Source organism: Gossypium raimondii, chromosome 4, assembly GCF_025698545.1.
Source record: "Gossypium raimondii isolate GPD5lz chromosome 4, ASM2569854v1, whole genome shotgun sequence".
Classification (NCBI taxonomy): Eukaryota; Viridiplantae; Streptophyta; class Magnoliopsida; order Malvales; family Malvaceae; genus Gossypium; species Gossypium raimondii.
The window spans coordinates 2,350,877-2,374,892 of NC_068568.1; the positions used below are offsets into that span (position 1 = coordinate 2,350,877).

The 24,016-nt window shown below is 31.2% G+C and overlaps 2 protein-coding genes across 4 annotated transcripts; both read left to right on the forward strand.

The window, feature by feature from the left end:
• Positions 1-5,854: 5,854 nt before the first annotated feature.
• On the forward strand, positions 5,855-14,592 carry LOC105780822 (serine/threonine-protein kinase STY46). Of its 3 annotated transcripts, none has more exons than XM_012605339.2 (16): positions 5,856-6,250; positions 6,678-6,792; positions 7,961-8,055; positions 8,135-8,254; positions 8,652-8,706; positions 9,041-9,151; positions 9,479-9,529; positions 9,966-10,138; positions 10,296-10,403; positions 10,527-10,600; positions 11,012-11,187; positions 11,516-11,611; positions 12,265-12,345; positions 12,461-12,514; positions 13,502-13,636; positions 14,189-14,592. In XM_012605339.2, the coding sequence occupies exons 1-16, from the start codon at positions 6,054-6,056 to the stop codon at positions 14,288-14,290; spliced, it is 1,743 nt and encodes a 580-aa protein (XP_012460793.1). In that variant the 5' UTR covers positions 5,856-6,053; the 3' UTR covers positions 14,291-14,592. The 3 variants fall into 3 exon arrangements, 2 of the variants coding, with proteins under 2 accessions (XP_012460793.1, XP_012460791.1); XM_012605337.2 differs by having other exon boundaries at positions 5,858-6,250; positions 9,963-10,138; XR_001129397.2 differs by lacking the exon at positions 14,189-14,592 and having other exon boundaries at positions 5,855-6,250; positions 9,963-10,138; positions 12,249-12,345; positions 13,502-13,516.
• Positions 14,593-17,168: 2,576 nt separating this feature from the next.
• Positions 17,169-22,480, forward strand: LOC105780260 (uncharacterized). The gene is made up of 5 exons (XM_012604481.2): positions 17,169-17,422; positions 18,023-18,274; positions 19,422-19,562; positions 19,888-20,622; positions 22,052-22,480. The coding sequence occupies exons 1-5, from the start codon at positions 17,309-17,311 to the stop codon at positions 22,274-22,276; spliced, it is 1,467 nt and encodes a 488-aa protein (XP_012459935.1). The 5' UTR covers positions 17,169-17,308; the 3' UTR covers positions 22,277-22,480.
• Positions 22,481-24,016: the final 1,536 nt, after the last annotated feature.

Genomic DNA, 24,016 nt, shown 5'->3' on the forward strand with positions numbered 1-24,016 from the left:
TCATGGCGGATACCCTTTTTGAACATACATATACACACTTGTTTTCAAGAAATTCACTTAAGACTTATTTAATTACATCACAAATCTTACTCAACTTCCTTAACTCTAGACGTATCATAATCTTATCATAGCAATATAAAGTAATCAGAATTTATCCAGAAGTTAAAATAAGGGCGGGTAATCATATTCTACCAGACAGACTTAACAGAGTACGTCACAAGGGTTAAACAGAATACGCCACCAAGATATCATACAGAATCACGTGTTTACTGTCTCAGCGGACTTTCACAAAAAGTGTCATGGGTTTATTCCTCATGGACCTACACATAAGTTCATGTATCGTGATCTGCCCGTTCGATTTACACATTATCAAAAGCTACACCATGAACATTCATATAATCATATCTTGTCATGGGCCTCCACCACATGGACTTACACGCTTTTATGTATCGTGATTTGCCAGTCTAATCTTCATTTTATTAGAGATTGCACCATGAATGTTTTCATAACATACGATGCCATGGGTCGCAACATCATGGTCTTATCCTTGTTTTCATATCTTATATTTATTGCCATTTTCATGTTTTCTACCTTGGGTAACCAAAGGTCCGAAAAAGCCATGGACTCATTTATGATTTTGTCGACATATATTGGATTCCACGGTTCAAGATTTGTTTATAAAAAAATGGATTAGTTGCCATTTTCAGGCTAAACTTAATGAGCTTTTGCAATGGGATTTCCAAAATGTTTTAAAAGAAAATTTGACGTTTTGGATTCCTACAAAATGGGCTTTGATAAGTAAATCTATTTTAGTGAGGCGTGACATTTAAATCTTTAATTGGGCTAAAGTTAGAAAATTAAAATGAATAATAAATTTTTGAATTAAATTATAATTTTATTATTATATTAATTTATGATTTGATAATTTTTTATAACAAATTTATCATTTGGGGTGAGGCGATGTTACTTCTTGCCCTCCTATCTTTGTTTTTGCCAAAATCCTAAATTAGAGAGTTATGTATTTAATTAATATTTAAGTATCTTTAAATGAAATTATTAGTATTCTTTTACTTTTTTTTATTTAACGATGAAATGTTATATTATTATTTATAGACAGTATATAAGAATTATACATGTCTGGCAGTACATCAAATATCATTCCTAAAACATATGATTTTAAACTTTTATAAGTGCTCGACACGCAATGTATTTCTAATCTACCTTGTCAAAGACAGTCTAATCTAGGCCATGTTAATTAGGGATATTCATTCGGTTAACCAAACCCAAAATAACATTAACCGAATTAACCGATCTTTCAAAATTTTTAACCGTTAGTCGAATCAAAATTTTTTCAAAAAAAATTAACAGAACCGAAATTTTTTCGGTTAATTCGGTCGGTTAACCGAATTAACCGAAATTATATATTTTTTTATTTTTGGTTAAAAATTAACCGAATTACCCGAATTAACCGAATTAACCGGATTACCCGAATTAATCGAATTACCCGAATTAACCGAATTGAATCACTACATAATTAAATTATTTTTAGACTTTTAGACTTTAGTTTTAAAATTTTATTTTTATTTATTAAATTATTTGTAATTTTTACGATTGGGTTGGGTTGGGTTGAATACTTGGGTTTGGATTGGGTTTAAGTCAATAGTAGGCCTATTTATATATTATATTTTTATTTATTAATTTTTTCGGTTAACCGACCGGTTTTGAACCGAATTAACCATTAACCGAAAAATCAAAAAATAATTAACCGACCTCCGACCGAAAAAATTCAGTTAACCAACCAATTTACCGAATTTTTTCGATTTTACCCGAATTTTACACACCCTAATGTTAACCCCAATCTAAAAGCCTATTATACTTCACAAGTAGCCAGCCATGACAAGAGTAGTGTGGATCATGTATCATGACCTAGGGCGACTGTCAACGCTAGTGTCGCCTGGGCAAAGGGACGATCATCTTTGTTACAAATATCCATCATCGACTTTAAAATTTTCTTTTTCTTCTTGGACCCTTCATCTTTTTAACTTTTTTTTAAACGACTCTGGACACTTCACCACTTCGTGGACAGCCATGCACTTCACCATCTCTTCGGTCATAACAAAAACAATATCAAATGCAACTTTCTCCTATTTATAAAAAAAAATGGCCAGATGTTTTAATAATGTAGTAAAAAAAATTAAGTATATTATCTACAATTCTGCTGCCCCAAAGTCCAAACGAAAATATAATAAATAATATTTATAATAAAACCTGCCCCATTGAGGATAACATTTATTAGTACGATTTTGACAAAAAAAAAACAATTAAACATGTTTTTCATTATTTTATTGTTGAGCCACGTCGTACTATCATGAAACCGGCTACAATCATGCGGCGACCACTCGCCGCTCCGCTGGCACTGTCCCCCCCGCCCTTACCTCGTTAACCTCACCCCCCGCCCCCACCCTTCACCGACTTGACCTTTCGTGAACCTCAAAGGCCATTCTTGCCACGTCATCCATTTCACTCCAACTCACCAAATCCAACCCTAAGACCCGGTTTATTCCTTCCCTAGATGCGGATGCTTTTTAAGTCAACTCGCTTTTTCTGTCACGTGTACTTAGGAAGCCACGTGATAATTTATCCTCTCATTAAGTCTTAGTTAATTAATATTAAGTAATACATATTTAAGTTTTATAAGTGGTAAGAGTATTTGTATTATAATAGGAGAGTTTAGGTTTAATCTCTAATAATTTCACTCCTACTCTTAATTATAAAAAAAATTTAAACATGGTGAAACTAGAGGTCTTGGCAAGAGGATTCGATCCCCTAAAATAGAAAAATAAGCTTTTTATGGTTTATAAAATTTTAAATTAATAATAATAAAATTGTAATTTGTCCTCTCTAAAATGATAATAATTTGATTTAATTCTTTAATTTTTTAAAATATAAACTATTAAAATAATAAAATTACATTTTATTATCGTACAAATATATCATTTAATTTTGAACCCTAAAATAATTTTCTGATTTCGCCCCCATTTTTTAAACGTCTTAGTTGTATAATTTAGGGAATATCTTAAATTATAAAACGTGTGGTATAAAGGTAGGCGCAGGTCACGAGCTGATTAATTATATTAATCTAGTTTAGATTAAACTAATATTTCTGTTATGATTCACAAGTTGCATGTTTGTAACGAGTTGTCCAAGTGCATGCAATAAGTAAACTCAACGATTGAAACCTCTTCCACCGATTGCATTCCCTCAAAAAAAAGAAAAAAAAATGAGGATAGATTTTTTAAAAAATAAACAAAAAAATAATTTAACAAAAATAAAAAAATTAATTAAATTATTAAGAAAGTGCAATCAATCGTGTCATGATAGAAAAATAATAATTAAGCCCTTATTTTAATAAAAATTTTATTCTTTTATTTGATCGTTGATAGACATTAATAGTAATATAGATAAATACGTTTACGTGACAGAAAAAAATCGTAAAAATGCATCTTCTTTCCATTAACTCCTATGTGGCTTAAAAATCATAATCTTAGAGTGGGTTTGGATAGGCGATTGGGTGGGGTGCGGTGCGTTTAGTTTACTTTTTATCTCATGCTACAGTGTCGCTACAGTATCTAATTTCACCGCCACCGCTATTTTTACACTAACCGTAGGTAAACGCACCGCCCATCCAAATTCACCCTTAGTCTCACCAAAACATTGTAAAGATGCCATCTTCAAGTTTATTTCAAGCTTTGAATGTTCAATATGTTGTTGACTTTGCTTTACTATTTTGATCATATCTTTAATTACAAAACATTGGATTTGATTTATGATATCATTGAAAAGGAAAGACGTCATCAGGTTATTACAACACTCAAAGCCTTAAAACATCATAAATATGTCCAAAATGACCACATTATGACGAATACTCCTTTAGGGTACCAGTAGATAAACTTGAAAATTTGTTTTTATATTCATTAAGGACAATTTATTATTTTAGCCCTTGTGCAAATTTTGATTTATAAATACATATTCTTGTGACAAATGGTATGATTGACTATAAGCTAGATATGCAATGTATAGATTAGAAGTAATACCGAGTAAACTTCTTTTAAAAAGTGATTTGTAATTTCGAACTATACTTTGATACTTGTTGCATACAACCATCAACTCGTCAAGTTAATCATTTTGACCAAATTAGTAATGAGCTTGCGTAGCTAAAGACTAATCCAAGTTTCCTATATGCTTTCCACGTAAGTCATTTTTTTTAATCACCGAGTTACATTAAGATCCATTTAGAGACCCTTCTTATCACATGTGCAGTGAAATTTCAATAACTTTGTTCTAACTCTTTATAATATGTCGGGTCATATCTTAATAAAACTTTCGATAACCCTACGACTAACTTAATGTAGTAGGACTTATGTTCAAAGATACCCACATCAAGCTCTTCATTTATATGAATTCTCTCCGTTACCTAAAAGACTCCAAGAGTACTCTACTTTTCATGCCAACACTCCGTCAAAATCCTCTCGAAACATTCCATTATCTTCCAAACTATCGAGAACCACCATCGCTAGTGTTTCACAACACATTGTGTGAAGCATCTCGAGGCCATCATCATTACATATTTTAAAGCTATTTTGATAATAAAGAGAGAGCTAGCATATATATCAAAGGTGGCCCTACTATATGACTGTTGCTCCAAGCACTGAGGAGCCATGAACCAACACACTTCGGTTGATTGTTGAAAAAAATAAAATAAAGGGTACATTTTTATAAAAAAAAAAACCAATAAATAAATTATATTTTTAATTAATTTTTTTATATAAATTTTAAATTTGGTTTGACCTGTGAATTATTATTCTCAATAAGTCATTGTCATCGTTCAAATTAAAAGGAGCCAATCACAGAATAAACAGGACGGTAGGGGTAAAATTGTCCCTCCACATCTAGACCTTATCCAATCAGTGGGTCAGTGGGGTACCAAGAATATGCCGCCAGGGAGCTTCTTTTGATAATAAATAAAATAGTGAAAAAAATTAAGGAAAAATAAAAAGAGGGAAAATCTTATTGGGAAGAGAGGATGGAGAGGGCCTTTCTTTAGGCATCACGGATTCATATTTCACAGGGATTAACTATTTAATTAATTATTAAATATGTAGTCTAATTTTGTTTCCGATCTCTATACTTTTTAAACTTTTGAAATTTAGTCCCTTCTTTTATCAATGTAAATCATTTGAACTCAAGAATGATGTTAGCAATAATTTAAGCAACGCAAATCATTTGTCACTACATTAGTGTCTAGTCGACCATCTTTTTGCTTGTTTAATTTAAAAATTAAAATTGCGGTGTCTAGTCAACATCGTCAAAAAAATTCTATTAAATTAGATTATGTGACATTTTTAAAATAATTTTTTTTTGCTCACATGGTCAATTTAAAGTTGCATGAAAGTCGTGTAAGCAAAAATTATCGACTTTCATTTTTCTTCATTTAAACAATGCTACTTTGCATTGAAATCCTAAATGTAGAATCGAAAATCTTACAATATTAATTTAACATGTTTATTTGCTTATTTAACACTCTATTACTGTAATATAGACCACATTAGTAAATTTTATTTTAAAACTACCACATGACCCACTTTAACTTAATTTATTTGACATCCTGGTCAATTGGATTTCAATTATTAAATGAAAACAAAGTATAAAGACTCATTTATTGGTATTAAAAAGATAGGGACTAAATTTAAATATGAAAAGAGGAAAAGGATTGGAAGTATAATTATACCTTGTATTCATCGAGCTTTGCTTAGCTATAAATAATCCCCCTCATCGGCTCTGATTGAGTGGTGCGCACACTACACTACCCACACCATTAAAATATTCGTACGAACCCAAAAATGATAATATTTACAGAAATAAAACGATTTATCTTTTTTTTTAAATTTTATTATTAAATATTGAATCTGCGTATCCTATAAACTCAACGTAAACGAAAAGCAAAATCTTCATCACAATCACGCCTTTCTCCTTTGTTTTAAATTTTTTTTTCAATGGTGATGGAAGTGGATAACGAGAGTAGCGGAAGCAAAGCGAACGACACGTCGTCGTTGCAGAGCCGCCAGCAACGGCAGAAACTCGACGTGTATAATGAAGTTCTACGGCGACTCCGAGAATCCGACAATGATGAGGCTAATCGACCTGGTTTCGAAGATGAGCTTTGGACTCACTTCAAACGTCTCCCTACTCGGTATAATATCCGTTTACATTTTCCTTCTAAATTTACTACATGCATAGGTTATGATTTTTATTTTGAAAATTACTACTAACATTTTATTTAGGTACTGAGTCTAAGATACGAATTTTTATTTTAATGTTTTGATTTTGATGCTTCGATGAATATATAGCGTTTGGAGTTCAGGAATTATTTGACTTAAAGTTACGGTTAAATCTGTAGAGCTTAATATGCAGTTTTCTTGCTAATTTTTTATTAGTGGATTAGTATCGTGTTATTACTTTCCTTTTCTTGCTGTTGATTAGATCCGAAACAAGTAGAGTGAAGCAGATTTGAAATTTTTTTGTTTCATTTTCCTTTCTATTTCTCGGAGAATTAAATATTTTGATTATTTTAAAAAAATAATAAATAGGTCAATTAAGTGTGCGATAATACATTGCAGCTATGCGTTAGATGTGAATGTGGAAAGGGCAGAAGATGTTCTGATTCACAAGAGATTGCTGTATTTGGCTCATGATCCTGCCAACAGACCAGCAATGGAAGTTCGTCTCGTGCAGGTGACTAGCTTTATTCTTTTGAGTTAAATTTCATGACTGGGCATAATGATTTGCTCTACGTTTCTAGTAAAAGCGAATTTTTTTTTATTGCTAATCATTAATTCCTTTTTCATTCTTAGAATGATGTGGTTGAAAAATAAAAACTTGTCAGATTCTATTTCTCTACGTAACTCTTTTAGATTATTAGAAACATTCATTGTATACGACTTTATATACAAGGGTTATTATCATATATGCAAGAAAATTTGGAATTTGAGATATTGTTTTGGTATTTTCTGGCTCCAGTCTTACGGTACTGTGCTGCAAAATAAAAGTTCTACTTGGCATTTTGTAATCAAACAACTCTCTTCAGTTGAATTCTTTATCTTTGAGTGCTGGAGTGCATGCATCAATTTTCATTAATAAATGTTAGGCTTATGATTTTGGACTTTGAAGGATTTGCCCCAAATCTGGGTAGGCTAGCAATAGAGATTTTTGTTGCCTATAGTTGTCGTATACAAAAACACCTCCTCTATTTGGTCTTGACTTTGTCTCAAATTTAGTTGGCTGAAGTTGACTTATTCTTTTGGTTTGCGTCTGCATACTTCATCTTCACATCATGGAGGTCAATTTTCATGTTTTCTCTTCTATTCATGATAATGATGGAAAGATAGGGATAGATAATGGTGAAACTTAGAATGTTTTTCACGTACATAACGGTGTTTGATTGCTTATTGGAATTGGTAGCTGCATTTTGACTATATATTTCATTTGTTGATTGGTCCTATTAAATCTTTCCAAGAATGAGCTCTTAGTATTGAAATATAGCTGTCAATGAACACATTGAATATCTAGTTGACTACTGCAGTTGCTAGTACTGAATGGGGCTAGAAGTATGAATGAAGTTTTGAAGCTAACGGATTGTAAAATGTTCTATTTGGTATAATGTGCATAGTCAACACAGTTAGCAGTCATTTTCCCTTCCTTTTTTCTTACTATGTAAACCCTAACCATGCAATCTCTGGATATATTCATGCGAGCATCTTGCTGGTTTCTTCTAAACATTCAAGTTCAGAAATAACGTGTCATCTAAATGTCATAATCTATTGGTTCCGGCTCTTGATTGTTCTTAAATGTACTGTACTTTGTTTATGGTCAAATGTCTCATGATGGTTACCTACTTGTGTAGGTCCAATCTGCATCTGATGGAGCTGATTCCACTCTTTCAAACCCGCTGTGCGAGAAGTCTGCTCAAAATTCTCCAAAATACTCTAACAGACAGAGGTTTGCTTTTATTTTCACTTTGGACATTAACTGTATTGTTAATGATGCTGACAATTCTAGCTGGCTTTTCAACTGTCAGCATACATCCACCGCCTGCCTTTGGCTCATCGCCTAATCTTGAAGCCCTTGCACTTGAAGCAAATAAGTCTAAGGATCAAGATGGAGATAGTTCTTTACTTGACAGTTCACATCTTTCCCGGTATTTAACTATTTATTTATGCCTTAAAATGTCCTTAGGTGAGGGCTGATTGTTTATACAAAAATTTTGGTTAAGTTAGTGGTAGTTTGGTTTTTTTGGACTTGATCATCATATACTTTTTGAATATTATGTATTAGATCTTTAAAATATTTAGGAGTGCATTAACTGATAAGGTCCTGTCAAAGTTCAACTTTCTTACCTCAGAGCAATGCTTCACCACCATCTTTAGTTGACTTCAGTTTTAGGTGTGTTTTTGCAAGTTTATGCCATCATATTTAGTTTTCATCTTCCTGCTTTTCCATTCACATACCGGTGCTTCTGTCATTTTTGGTGAAGCTTTATATATACTTTCTATCCATTTGGATGGTGAAATTTACATTCTTTGGTGCTGATGCAGACCCATGCATGAAGTTACATTTTCAACAGAAGACAAACCAAAACTTCTTAGTCAGGTATATGATAGGTTTGTTTGTCAAATAGAAGTGTATTATCTTTTCTATCTTGAAAATTTTGCTTTAAGAAGTCGGATGTTTAGGTTACACTTTTAAAATCTTTTGAAATAAAATAGCCATAAACAATGAACCTTACGTTACATATGAGTTCTTGGTTCAATCAACAGCCAATGCGTATTGTTCTCTGACTAAACATTTTGCATGTAAAAACAATGTTTTTTTTTGTTATCTACACTTGAATTACTTCATTAGATGGGAAATGTACATCTTTTAAACATTTAACCATGCAATATTGCTTCTCATTCCGTTGCTCATGCCAATGCAATACTTGCAGTTGACCGCATTGCTTGCTGAGGTTGGGCTGAACATCCAGGAAGCACATGTGTTTTCCACGGTCGATGGCTACTCCTTGGATTGTTTTGTAGTTGATGGTTGGCCTTACGAGGTGCTTTTCATTTTAATATCTTCTCTAGCTAATTGTTTTCTACAAAGACTATTTAACTAAAACTAAAAAAATAAGAGCTCTCATTGTTTGGTTTTCAATATTTTATGTTAATCTGTCAATGTTAATAAACCATCTGTTTCCTCAACTTATGAATTCTTTCATTTGTTAATGTAGAGGGTAATTTTTTTTTTCTGGGATTTGTGATAAAATTCCATTTAGGGAACTAGATGATTGCATATTGGTGTACAAAATGGTTTAAGGTTTGGTATTAGAGAATTGTAATTGTTGTAGAACTCGTTTGACGGACTTGTGTTATGAAATTGTCAGGAAACCGAGCGGCTTAAATTTGCTTTGGAAAAGGAAATCTTGAAAATTGAGGTAAATCCCCGCTGAATTTTAAGTGTACGTGTTAAATTTTTTTGAGACTTTTGAATGTTATCTTGGATATTAAATATGAAAGATCTTTTCTGCAAATTAGACCATGCATTATTAGCCCATGTATTGATCTTCACTGGAGGTTTATATGTGGTTAATGGCAAGTAAATTAGTAATGGCAAGCTATATGCAAAATGGGTTTTGAATCCTAATTGGTTAATGTGTGTATTGTGATCTGCATAAACTCTTTGGATATGTACTATGATCTCTTCTTTCCGATGTTCCCTTGATAAGTGACTGGTTCTAAAGTGTAAACACTAAAAATGCCTAATGTCAATAGACAATTTTTTTTATGTAGGAATTTATTCACTAAAAAGTTTGTGCTAAAATGAAGAGCAACTCAAACCAGGCTTTTATTTACGTGTTTCTTTTGTAGAAGCAATCTTGGCTTAAGCAACATTCGTTTTCTCCTACGAGGGACTATTGCGAAGTGGGCAGCAGTGACGATCAGAATTATGTGGCAATTCCTAATGATGGGATTGATGTTTGGGAAATTGACCCTAGACAGTTGAAGTTCGAAACCAAAGTTGCATCTGGATCATATGGTGATCTGTAAGTAAAATATACATACATATATATTAAGCTTTTATATAATTGAACAAAGTAGTATCAGAGTCCTTTAGTGATCTTAGGTGAATTAATAACTTCCTGATTGAGTTCCTTTTCCTATTTTGAGCTTTGATATATTATCTTTTTTAACCTGCTTTAGGTATAAAGGTACTTACTGTAGTCAAGAAGTGGCTATTAAGGTCCTCAAGCCAGAGCGTATAAATACTGATTTGCAGAAAGAGTTTGCCCAGGAGGTTTTCATCATGAGGTTTTGTGGAGAAAGATTGAAATTTTAAAATTTTATGAAAATAGAATCCTTCTTTTTGGATGACTACATTAGTTTTAGGAATAATCTATTCCTTTAATTAACTATTTCCTTCAAAATTTGCAGGAAAGTTCGGCACAAGAATGTTGTACAATTTATTGGGGCATGTACCAAGCCTCCAAACTTGTATATTGTAACAGGTAGCCTGCCGATTCTTTAGTTGTTTTCACTGATGTGTTGAAAGTGAGATAATGGTTATTGGAACTGGATTACACCGACCAGTTAAACCGAAAACCGGTGGTCCAGTTGATATAAAAAAACTGGTGTAAGATTAAACCGGTACAAAAATTGTTGAATCGGCTTTAAATTAATTTAAATATTTAATCTTTTAATATTTATGAATTTTTAGAATTAAAAATAATTGAACTGATTAAACTGATAATCTGACCTATTCAACCATTAATCCGGTTCTTAAAATATTGAGTGAGATTTATGATTATTATTCTTTCAGTCTCTTGGTTATTATTTTCCTAAACGAGTGAAAATATTAATGTTAGCTTTCTTTCTCTTCTTTCTTTTTTGTCTAAACCCTTCCTTTGTCTCTTTTGCAGAATTTATGTCGGGTGGAAGTGTATATGATTACCTTCATAAACAAAAGGGTGTTTTCAAGCTCCCATCCTTGCTTAAAGTTGCAATAGATGTTTCCAAAGGGATGAACTACTTGCACCAAAATAATATAATCCACAGGGATTTGAAAGCTCCCAATCTTCTAATGGATGAAAATGAAGTAAGATGCCTAAAGTTGCTTAGTACTTTTGAAATTATAAAATATTTATTCTAGATGTGATGTTGTAGAGTAAAAATAAAAGTTTTTAAAATTCAAAAGCTAAATAAATAGAGCAAATAAAGAATTTAGCTCAAATCTGATCTTTCAAAAGCCAGAATTATGGCTTGAAACGCTGGTTTATGTTGAAAAGTAAAATACACCCTTAGACAGGTCCTTAAATTGTCCGAAGAAATTAATTTTCTCCCCTAATAACATGATTATTCTATAATCAAAATCACATTTACCGCTTTCGGTTCTATATAAAATTATATTACATGCTTTCATACAGGTGGTTAAGGTTGCTGATTTTGGTGTTGCTAGAGTGAAAGCTCAATCTGGAGTAATGACGGCCGAAACAGGAACATATAGATGGATGGCTCCCGAGGTGAGCTCTCTTGACTGAAAAGCTGTTATAAACTGTTCCATAAATAATCCTAACTTACATTTGGGTGTTTCATAAATTATTAGAAGGAAAAGAAAACTAGGGATGATGATATGATATGGTTTCATATGCAATTTGTCATCTTTTAGATGTATGGTTGGAATGATAATACTTCGTAGTATAATATATAATAATAATAAATATAATATTAGATTATATTATAAAAATGTATTAATTATAGAATTTTATGAGTGATGTTTGAGAGCTAGTAAAACTATTAATTTTAAATTTAATGTCAAAACATTACATTCATTCATATTTAAAGAATTATCGATGAATAAACCATAATTAAAATTAAAAGTTTAAAAAAATGTAATAAATTAAATAACAATAAAAATATTTCATAAAAATTTAAATAAACACTAATAATATATTTTTCATCGAACATACTCAAAATTTATTTATTTATTTTACTCTTCCACTCTATCCTTCCATCCTATTACTTTTTCCACTTAAATGTAGCACATATTTATTGTTGCTTTTATTTTCTTTACATAAATTGCTAACGTATTAATCCATGCAGTTGAGATTCTTATACCTACTCTAATCTGTTGTTCATCTCATCATTTTCTTACAACAGTTCTTTTGCATTGAAGGTTATTGAACACAAGCCATATGATCACAAGGCCGATGTTTTCAGTTTTGGAATTGTATTATGGGAGTTGTTAACTGGAAAGGTATTTGCTCAATCATTATCTTTTATTTTAATACGTTGGGATTATTTATAGGTTGATGTGTGCTGGTATCTCATGGTTGGTTCCCCATGGTTACTTGTTTTTGTTTGATTGGCAGCTACCATATGCATGTTTAACCCCTTTACAAGCTGCTGTAGGAGTCGTTCAAAAGGTATGTCAATCAGTTAAATCTTAATTTAATCTTATCATAGATGTTAAGCTCTTAAATTAAAATATTAAGTACAAAAATTAAGTATTGAATTTAAGTAATAAAATTTGTTTGGTATATTACTTAAAATTAAAGGTAAGCTACAAAAATATTCACTTTTGTTTGCCTCAGATTATATTTTAGTCACCTATGTTTGAAATGTTACGTTTTAGTCACTTACGTTATTATTTTGTTACGAAGTGGTCACTCTACTGTTAACTCCATTATCTCCCTAACAGCAGTCCTACGTGGCAGTCTAAATGGGTTTTAAATGTCAACTTGAATGTTCAGTTGCTGGGATGAAAATATGTTTTTAATTAAATAAATTTAATTTGGACTGCCATGTAAGACATCCAGGTTGGCATTTAAAACTCATTTGAATTGTCACGTAGGATCGTCGTTAGGGAGGTAACGGAGCTTAACAGTAAAGTGATCACTTCGTAACAAAATGATAACGTAAGCGACTAAAATATAACATTTTAAACATAAGTGACTAAAATGTAATCTGAGGCAAATAAAAGTGATTATTTTTGTAGTTTACCCTAAAATTAAATACCAAATATAATTAAATTGTTTGATAAAAGATAATATAATCTTAAATGAAATAGAATAAAATAAAGAAAATTAAATTTATTCTCTATTAAGTAATAAGTAAGCTTCTATCTACTTATAACTTTTCACATTTTTTAGAAAAAGTCTATCTAGTACTTTTTATCATGAGTTATCAAAAGTGTATAAAAATTAAGTTACAGAAAATTAATTGAATTTTTTGATTGAATTTTTTATCTTTATCAAACAAAACCTTAAATTAAATATAAATATTTATTAAATTTATAAAATGTCAAAATTAAACTATATTCCATTAAAAATTCATTGCAAGTTGGTTGACATATTTGAGACGATTAATATTAGGCTCACATCTAATCACTATTTCATTGACATTGATTTTAGGGTCTACGTCCAACAATTCCGAAGAACACTAACCCAAAGCTTGCTGAACTACTTGAGAGATGCTGGCAATTAGATCCGACCCTAAGACCTGATTTTTCTGAAATTATAGACATTTTGCGACAAATTGCAATGGAGGTTTGTTTTTTATTCTCTTTCTCTTAACCTTGTTTTTTCGGAGAATGTTCCACTAAAAGAGTTATGCGTATATATAATTTCTTTTCATGGTTAAATTATATTTTGTTATTCGATTTGGAAACTTAATGTCTCCTGTTATAAATACATAGATAATCCGTATAGCTAACACCGCTAACTATTTAGTTTAAATACTGACATGATTCTTAAGAGTAAGTATTTTAATTGAAATAGTAGTTTATAGTGTTATTATTTAGATTAATTCATAATGTAATGAAAGTATCCAATTAAATTTTGGTTACATTTTGGAAATTTTAAAATATTAAATTCGAGTTTTACTATGTGTAAATGTTTAGGGTATTTATTTTAATCACTTAATTAACTAGTTGGTTAGAATTAAATTCATTGTAAAATCAATTATTTAATTCACTACTTATAAGGATTTATTATATTGAAATTATTGTACTTTAAAAAATGTTATAAAAAAAATTATATCAAATCAAAACATTTAAATTAAATATTAAATTTGAGCACGATTTTTTTTTTCACATATAGGTTGGAGACGAAGGCGAGAACCACCATAAAGTCGACGACCACCAACGTAAGGAGAAATCTGCCGGCGGATTCTTTTCTGTCCTTAGAAGAGGCAGCCACTGAGGTAATATATATATTATACAGTTGATGTTTACAACCTGATCAGCCATAGCCTTTTTTAACTATGTTGGCCATTCCCAGCATTAGCACTGTATAGTATCTAATCAAGTTATATGATTGGGTTTTTGTTCATTTTGGTATCGATAATTTCCTCATTTTTCTCTCATGACAATTAATGTTCATTGTTTTACTTCCCATTCCCTTTTTTTAGCTTTAATTTATTAAATTTGTAAGAAGGGATGATAAATGAGCTTTGTAACATGATATTTCTGCCATGGCCTTATAGTTCAATAGTGATTTGATAACCTTTTTAGTTTTTATTTAATTTTTACAGTCCTATTTATTTTAGAGTTGATCATATTTTAGAGCCGTAAATTGAGCATAAAATCATTGTTTGTAGGTTAAAATTTTGTTATTAGTTCTGTAAGTTGTGAATTTAGTTCTTATACTTTAATTTTATCAATTTTATTCATTGCTCTTTTTGAATTGGTTAATTTTAGTTTTTAAATTTTAAATTATAATTCAAATAGTAGTAGATAAATCCATTTGATTAATTTTTAGTATTAGTCTTGTACTATACTTGTAGGTTTAGTCCATCTTTTTAATTTGATCATTATTTGTTGTTATATTTTTAAAATTGTAATTTGTCTTGACAAAACAACAATCGTCAAATCTACAAATTAATTTTTATATGAATAATATGTGAAAATAGCAAATTGACATAACATTTATACATATATAATATGTTTGTTAGCTTAAAATTTTAAAAATAATATTAACCGTTACCATTTGATTAGGATTGATATTTCAAAAAAAAATTGCAATAACTAAATATGATTAAATTAAATTGTAGAGAGTAAATTCATAACTTACATGTAGTGCAGATAACAAAGACTAATGATAGGATTTAATATTATTTATAATAGATCATTCTTCTATTTTCACCAATTTTGAGATTTGTTTCCGTAATTGAAAAGAAATAAAGGTTAAATACGTTTTATTTAGAAATTTTAGTGTGATAATTAGTAATTTTATCAAAATTTGTTTAAATTTTGTTAAATGTTTTTTTGTCGGAAAAAATTGCTTAATATATATCATATGTTTATTAAATTTATAATAATTTGCTTTTAAAATAGAGATGGTTACCAATTGAAGGTATGGATCCGATCTAAAAATGAAAAAGAAAAGAGAGATACTCTCATTTTTTCTTTTGTAGCCTTTTGGTGACATGGCTCAGCGGTAAGGCGGGGGACTACAATCCCTTATTCCCCAGTTCAAATTCGGGTGTCGCCTGATCAATAAAAAACTCGAAATTCTAACGTCTCCTAACATCTAGGATTCAAGAAAAAACTAAAGTAGTGGAAAGGAATCGGTGAATCTTGATATGGGAGCCCCCTTTACTAATGGAGTGGCTACTGGATGAGTCTTGAATTAGATTGGATAATGAGAGTGTCTAATTAACTAAAATGGTTGTGGAAGGGTCGGAAGATACTTTGTATACAGACGGGTGAAAGTCTCCAATTAATATTAGATTGGATAGATAATTGGCTTTTACTTAATGAGGGATACCAAAAGAAATAATAAGTTTTATTATTAATACATGTGAATAACATTCTTTTGATACTTCCAAAAGTGTTACTGCGCATTTTGTTTGTACTTAATGGTTCTCGATTTTACTCGGAATCATATAAGAGCTTGTTATAAGCGGATTTATCAAAGTGATTCATCAACGGTGGTTAGTCACAATTCTCTTTTCTTTTTGACTCTGCACCAATAATTCCACTATTATTAGTGAACAATAATAGAAAAATTAAATTCCTTCATAATTGTTTCATATTCATAGAGATAGGGAACATAATACACATGAATATAGTAGAATTTTAATGAGTATTAACGATGGAACAAAGTGTTAATATAATAAATATGACCATTTATATTTTTAAGTATAAAAGTATGAACCATTTTTTTATTTAGGTAAAGATATATTTGATTTTATTTAAGAATGAATAAAAAATGAAGGAATACAAATTAACTATTACATAATCACATTACGGTGGCATTGCATTCAAAGTGTTGTTCAAAATAATTATCCCAACTTTTAATATAATAACAAATTTAGTTCTTAAAATTTATATTATTTTATCAATTTGACCTTTATTTTTAAAAACTAAACTTAGCCATTAATTTTTTTAAAAGAGTTAAATTATTATTTTAATAAAAATACTAATCAAAACATTAATTTTAATGATATAGGTGTGACAACGGCATGACAGTCTAAGTATACTTTATATTAATATAACAATATGTGTCTTATATATCACGTCAATAAATAATTTAAAAATTATAAAAATATTTAAAAAACATGAAATATACATAGATTATCACTGTCATGTTTAAAATTTAAAGTCTTAGACTATATTTTCATTAAAAATTAAAAAATCAATAATTATATTATTTTTAAAGAGTGATGGTTAAATTCAACCTTTTCTTAAAAATAAAGGTGAAATTTAACTAAAAATAATATAAAGAGTAAAATTTTTAAAAATATAAATTTAATTCCAACAAGAAGTTGATGTAAGAAAATTCTTACTTAAATTTGTTGAAATAAAGTTATCACAATTTGCTTTATTAAAAGAAAAATATGAAAAAAAAGGGAAAAAAAAGGACGGTTCATGATAATCAGGGTTTATGCTATGTAAACCTTGAATGCTTCTTTGTAGCAAAAACTTTGACCTTCTTTGATAATGGCAACGCGTCGGAATTATAATCGAACAACTCTTCACAACGTGAAACGCTGCCGTTTTGCTTACCATTTGGCGTACGTGCAATGCAATCCTGTACACTGTACATTAACGAAATCTCATATAAAAACGGCAGAGAAGACGCCTTTTACAAGTATTTCACTATTTACACATTTTCATCACCAATAAGTTTTTTAGAAATTAAAAACTTTGTCTGGGTTTCCAAATTGCAAATCAAATTTCGATTGAATCAGACACAATTTCTTTTTTCAATTTTATAATGAAGAACAAAAGGGCGAGAACGAGTGTGGACAAGGCGGTGGTTGATGTTTGGCAACGGGAAGTTGGGGAACTCTCCACTAGGAATTTCGCCCACCGGCTTGCCGCTTCTGAGGTCTAAAATTTATTTATTTCTTATCTTATGGATAACCTTATCCCTATCTTCTCTCTCTTGTTCTTCCCAATGTGTGTGAGTTTGTTAGAGTGATCATTTTTATTACTGAAATCGGTACTGGCTTTAGTACATTTTTTTTTTTGTGATTTTATTGATGGATGGTATGTAGATTTTAGTTTATTTTTTTTATTTGTAAGTTCCTTTGATCTGGGATTTTTAAGATAAATGATGGGTAATGATAAAAATGTATTATTTTATAGAGATTATATCAGAAAATTTGTTGTTAATTAACATTAGCTTTGAATGAATGAATGAATGAGTGGATGTGATTATTACATTGTTTTGTTATTGCTATTGTGGTTATAATATAAGTTCTGTGGAGAGAAGGTCGGATTCGCTCGGGGAGAAGTTTGTGAAGTGTTGTTCTCCGGAGCTGTTGAGTGTTTGTCGGTCCTTAGCGGACGACACTTAATAGATTTCTCCTCGAGTGAGTTTGAGAGACCCCAGAGGGCAAATGTCTTGAAGGTGGAGATATGAACTAGCAATCTTTCTATATTGGATTAAGTTTTTGATTGGTTAGTTTTGTTTTTATGTTGCTAGGATCTTGTGCTCCGACTCGAGATTTACAAGAAACTCAAAAAGCACCGAGGTTGTGTGAACACTGTGAGCTTTAATGCTGATGGTAACATTTTAGTATCTGGCTCTGACGATAAGAGGGTTATACTATGGGATTGGGAAACTGGGAATGCTAAGCTTACTTTCCAGTCAGGCCATGTCAACAATGTTTTCCAAGCAAAAATCATGCCTTACTCTGATGATCGCAGCTTGGTTACCTGTGCTGCTGATGGCCAGGTGAATTTCTTATTCAGGAATGCCAATTTTCTTAATTTTTGAGGGCCAAATTAGAAAATTTCAATGCTAGTGATAAATTTTCTACATGAATTTAGGCTTCCTTTAGATTGGATTTTCCCTATGGTGAGATGGAATATTGGGTGAATATTCCTTTTCACTGTACTGGTTTCTTGTTTGGAAGATTTGAGGTGCGATGCAATTGAGCACTCTCACCACATTGTTGCTCTCAATTTTCACTGGAGTCAAAGGTGCCAGTGGAGAAAAAATTGAGATCAGTTTCTTTATTACCCTTGTTCTTTGTTTTTTTTTTTTAGTTTTATAGAAAGTAAAATATTATTAGATATTATTATATAATTTTTATATAAAAATTTAATAAATATATAAATTTATTGTCATAAATATATAAGTTTAATTATTATTTAATATAAAATAATTTAAATATATTTTATTATTTATTATTAATATAAGTTAAAAATATTTAATTTTTATTGCATATGATTTTAATATTTTAATTATCATTTTATAAACAATAAAATAAAATTTTATGTTATATTATTTAATATTAATATAAATTTAATTATTTATTTTATTATAAATACATTGTAAACTATTGTCTATAATGGTCATTTTTTATTCTCATCTCACCGCTACAGCTGCATTTGAATCCAAATACACATTCACCGCTATTTCTAATCTCACTGCTACAGTATCCAATCTCACCACTACAGTAACTAATCTCACCACCACCACTGTTTTTAACTTCACCGGAGGCAAACACACCGCCCATCTGAACTAAGCCGGGTGAGTTTGGATGGGCTGTGCGTTTACCTACGGTTAGTGTAATAATAGCGGTGGCGTTGAGATTAAACACTGTAACGATACTGTAGCGTGAGACAAAAAGTAAGCTAAACGCACCGCACCGCAACCAATCGCCCATCCAAACCCACCCTTAATCCACTTAGTACAAATGTTGACGGTTTTAATGTATTATAAGAATACACATTTCTGATAATTGATTCAAACAAAATTTTCTGGGGTCTGTATGTTAAAGTGGTTCCATTCAAGTCCTTATTACACAATATGAAGGACTTAGGTTCGATATGCTCAAATTTTGTAATCCTATTTGAGAACTGTTTCTTAATTGTAGGTTCGACATGCTCAAATTTTGGAACGTGGTGTTGAAACTAAACTGCTGGCCAAACATCAGGGACGAGCTCATAAAGTGGTCATTGAACCAGGGAGCCCTTATATATTTTACACTTGTGGTGAAGATGGATTAGTGCAGCATGTATGTTGTGTTTAGCTGCAAAGTCATCGTTATTTCTTTTAAATTCTTTTAGTTGAATAATTTATGAAAATATTTCGGGATTGAAGAAGCAGAAACAGTTGGGTAGAGAAAACTTAATATATTAAGTCACAAGTCACTGAGTCGGACAACCTTTTGAGGAGTTCGATTTTGATACCAGGTTGTCTGCAATAGATTATTTCCTTGTCATCTTATGTTATATCTCAACACGGTATTCTCATATTATTGTTCTCTTTCATGTTGTATGATAACTTTTCCTATACTAATCTGGTCTTTGACATATACAACACTTTCACTTGCATTTCAGATTGATCTTAGAACTGTAGCATCTACCGAACTTTTCACTTGCCGCCCAGTCGATGATAGCAGGGCTTACATGCCATTTATCCATCTCAATGCTATCGCTATTGATCCAAGGAACCCAAATCTCTTTGCAGTTGCAGGATCGGATGAATATACTCGCCTTTATGATATTCGCAAGTATAAATGGGATGGCTCAACTGATATTGGTCAACCTACAGATTATTTTTGCCCCCCTCATTTGATTGGTAATGATCAAGTTGGAATAACAGGCTTGACCTTTTCCGATCAGAGTGAGCTTCTTGTTTCCTACAGTGATGAGTTCATTTATCTCTTCACACGGGATATGGGATTGGGGCCTAATCCAATCCCGTCATCTCCATTATCTGCATGTAATGAGGCAAGTGATATCGGTCTCGATCACTCAGCTACGGATGCTAATGAAAAAGCTATTCCTCAAGTTTATGAGGGACATAGAAATTGCGAGACGGTGAAAGGTGTGAATTTCTTTGGACCTAAAGCTGATTATGTGGTTAGTGGATCCGACTGTGGCCATATTTTTATTTGGAGGAAGAAAGGTGGAGAGCTCATTCGTGTTATGGAAGCAGATAAGGATGTGGTAAACTGTATCGAGTCTCATCCTCATACCACAGTTCTTGCTAGCAGTGGAATAGAGTCTGATATCAAGATATGGACTCCAAAAGCTATCGATAAACCTACTCTTCCGGCAAAGATCGAACAGGTTTGTCTTTGTCCTTCTAATCTCTTACATTAGCAAAATTTGAAGAAAATAACTTTGTATGATTTTTTTGGATCATAAATAAGGTAGCTTAAGACATCAAATGCATTTTGCTTCATAAACATGCTGCTTGACAGTAAAAGTACTATGGAGCCCTTGTACTAGGTGTGAAATTGCATTTTGCCTCCTCTACTCAAAAAATAGGCAAACCAGTCCTTTCTATTAAAATTTTTATCAATTTCTATTGTTAAAAACTAGCAGGGCTAACAAAAATAACTACACAGTGACACGTGGCATACCACATGTATCTCATGTTGACCTACAGGGATTAATTTTTAACAATAGAAATTGATGAAATTTTTAACGGAAGAACCAATTTACTTTAGGATCTAACGTACAAGGACTAATTTGCCCATTTTTTAAGTAGATGGGGCAAAATGTAATCTGGCTCCTAGTACAAGGGCCTCTATGGTACTTTTACCGCTGCTTGACTCTAGGGTAAAATGGTGGAAACATCCCACTTCCTTGTTCTTATTGCTTCTCTCACCTCTTATACAGACCTCTTATACAGACAAGTATTTATGATTTGGTTTTAGATATAGAAAGTACCTTTTACAACATGGTTTTGGTATTTCGGTTCGTAAAATATCTATTTTGAGGAGGGGAGAGGATTCGGGAATCGGAGTCGTGACATGGTAAATTAAGGTCCAATGGTTTTCAGTAGGGTTTTCTTGTTTAGTTTCTCTTTGAGATAAACTATTGTACGGAATTTGACAGGGATAAGGCAACATTTAGTCCTTGAATTTCTCAGCTTTTTTCGACCTGGTCTCTGAATTTTTTTCCTGCTCCACATTAGTCCTTAAATTGTGCAGCTTTTTGCAATTTTGGTACATGTGGTGGTGTGGCACGATATCAGTGTGTCACGTCATCACATTGACCAAAATCGGTAAAATTTGTCAAGCTCCAACATTAATGTGGATTAAAAAAATACAGGGATTAAGTTGGAAAAAGTTGACAAGTTCAGGGATTCAACTTTAGCTTTATCCCAATCTGACATGCATTTGTAGTTGGCAAGGTAGCTTGCCTTCCATCACTATAAATGTTTGAATTCAATGCCAATGGTGCTTACTGTTCTTAATCATGTAACGTACATGGATTGGCTAGCAATATCCACTCAAAAGATCTATGACAAGCAAAGGAGCTGATCTCTCAGCCATTACTATGCAAATGGCTTTGAAACAAGCTCTCTTCTCGTTTCTTGTCTCTTGCTGCATTCAACAAAGGTGATGATCATTATAAAACCTTTTGATATTGATGATGATGACCATGAGAACAAGGATAATGAGGAAGATGACACCGATAATGATAATGATTATAGCGATGACAATGTTAATGATTGCTACGATTATAACTTTGCATTTCTTGTTTCCAGTTCAAACCGAAACCTAGGGGCTGGCTGTACCGATTAACCACGCCTCGAGACCTGATGTTTCACTTATTTTCGCTGCAAAGGCGAGAGGCTAGCCCGGAACGGAACGCATTAAGCTTGTCAGCAGCAAGCCGAGAACTTCTAGGACATATATTGGCATTCAATGCCAATAGTGATGCTTCTTCTGATGGAGGTAATGCCTCTGGTCCTGAAGACTTGTTTAGTTAAATGATCGTATGCATTCATGCTATGGCAAGTAACCATGCTTCGTAATTGTACATGAACATAGGGGCTTTAAACAAGTGGGGTTTCACAAACTTTTATTCCCACTCTTTATTTTTAAGTTTCTCTCTTTTGTTCTTTTTAAGATGTTTTTTCATGGAACAAAATCTTATGGCTTATGTAAATGCCTTTCATGGATTTGGGAGAACACTCACTTTGTCCTTGAAAATGGTAGGAAATGGTGGCCGAATTTAATAAAAATGCTGATTTAAAAAGAAATTAGGGTTTTGGGCCGGTTTATGGGATATTTAGGGAAATAGATCGATTTTAGAGAGAGAAGTGAAAACGCATCCCACAGGGCGTGCTTTCTGACTTTTTGGTGCATCATCTCCTTTGGTCAAATGGTTAAATGTTAATGGTTTTATCTTTGAGTCTTAGGTTCGATTTGTTTCAAGCTTTGTTTTTATTTTTAATTACTATTTTTAACACATTAGCTTTTCTGGTTAGATGATCAATTAATAGTGATTTTATTTCAGTTTCAATTCCTCTTCTAGGTACATTTGTATTTTTTATTTCAAGCGCTTTTTTTTAATTCGTGTTTTAATTGATAACTCCTTTTTTATAAAATCAAACTATTATTGCCAATTATATAATAAAAATATATTTTGATAAAAATGTTATTTATCATTATGTTAAATATATTTTATTTTTTAAAAACACTAACTAATTTTTTTGATATATTTCTCTTTATATATAATATTTATATGTCAATTATACTAAAATTGAAGAATCAAACTTAGGACTCAAAGACAAAATCACTAACATTTACTTATCTAACCAAAAGAGTTGATGTGCTAAAAAGTTAGAAAGCACGCCTTGTAGGACATGTTTCCAACAGCTTCTTGCAAGACATGTTGTCTGTTTTTCTTTTCAAAATCGGCCCATATCCTTAAATATCTTAGAAATCAGTCTAAAATTCTAAATATTTTTTTAAATCAACATTTTTATCAAATTCGGCCAGAAATTGGCATGGTATGAAATATCATATATGAGTGTATATATATATGATAGGGAGATTATTCAATGTATGGATATAAATATATCTACATTTTTAGCACAAAAGTAAGATTAATCAATATTTTAAGTCAAACCACTTAAATTGTTGGTTTAATCAGATCCATTGATTGGTCCAATAATAAAAATATTCTTTTATAAATATAAATAGGACATGAACTTTAATTATACATTTCAACTTCAATTAAAATTTTTAAAACATTAACAAAGTTAATTATAGCCTAGTTTCAGTTGTTTTAATTTTGAGTACCCAGATTTAGGTTAGGTTTTTCTCATTTTTATTATTATTATTATTTAGTGTTTGAGTTAAAAACATAAATAAATCCGATCTCAGCTTTCAACTTCAATTTTAAACAGTAAAATTTAAAATTAATTTAAACCCGCTATTTAAATTAATATATCAATTTTAATCGATCGATCTCATCATTTATTTTTAATACAATGTTTAAAACTATTATAGTATCTCCCTAATCTTAAAATAGGAGAAAAGTGTACTTCAATATACTTAGACTCATATCTTTCCATATTGACAACAATATCAATACCAGTTAAGTTAAGACTTAATCCACGTTTCACCTCCTATTTTAGTTTTATCAACGTTGAAATTAACTAAAAGTTGCACTTTCCACCGACCATGAAGAAAACAGACAAAAGGAGTATTGACGACACAAA

Excerpts from the sequence above, each read along its gene's own strand:
- LOC105780822 (XM_012605337.2), top strand. The coding sequence starts at position 6,054 with ATGGTGATGGAAGTGGATAACGAGAGTAGCGGAAGCAAAGCGAACGAC. Across the intron at positions 8,707-9,040 it reads AACCAAAACTTCTTAGTCAG|TTGACCGCATTGCTTGCTGA; the intron begins GTATATGATAGG and ends CAATACTTGCAG. Across the intron at positions 11,188-11,515 it reads TTCTAATGGATGAAAATGAA|GTGGTTAAGGTTGCTGATTT; the intron begins GTAAGATGCCTA and ends GCTTTCATACAG.
- LOC105780260 (XM_012604481.2), top strand. The coding sequence starts at position 17,309 with ATGAAGAACAAAAGGGCGAGAACGAGTGTGGACAAGGCGGTGGTTGAT. Across the intron at positions 17,423-18,022 it reads ACCGGCTTGCCGCTTCTGAG|GATCTTGTGCTCCGACTCGA; the intron begins GTCTAAAATTTA and ends TTATGTTGCTAG. Across the intron at positions 20,623-22,051 it reads TTCCGGCAAAGATCGAACAG|TTCAAACCGAAACCTAGGGG; the intron begins GTTTGTCTTTGT and ends TCTTGTTTCCAG.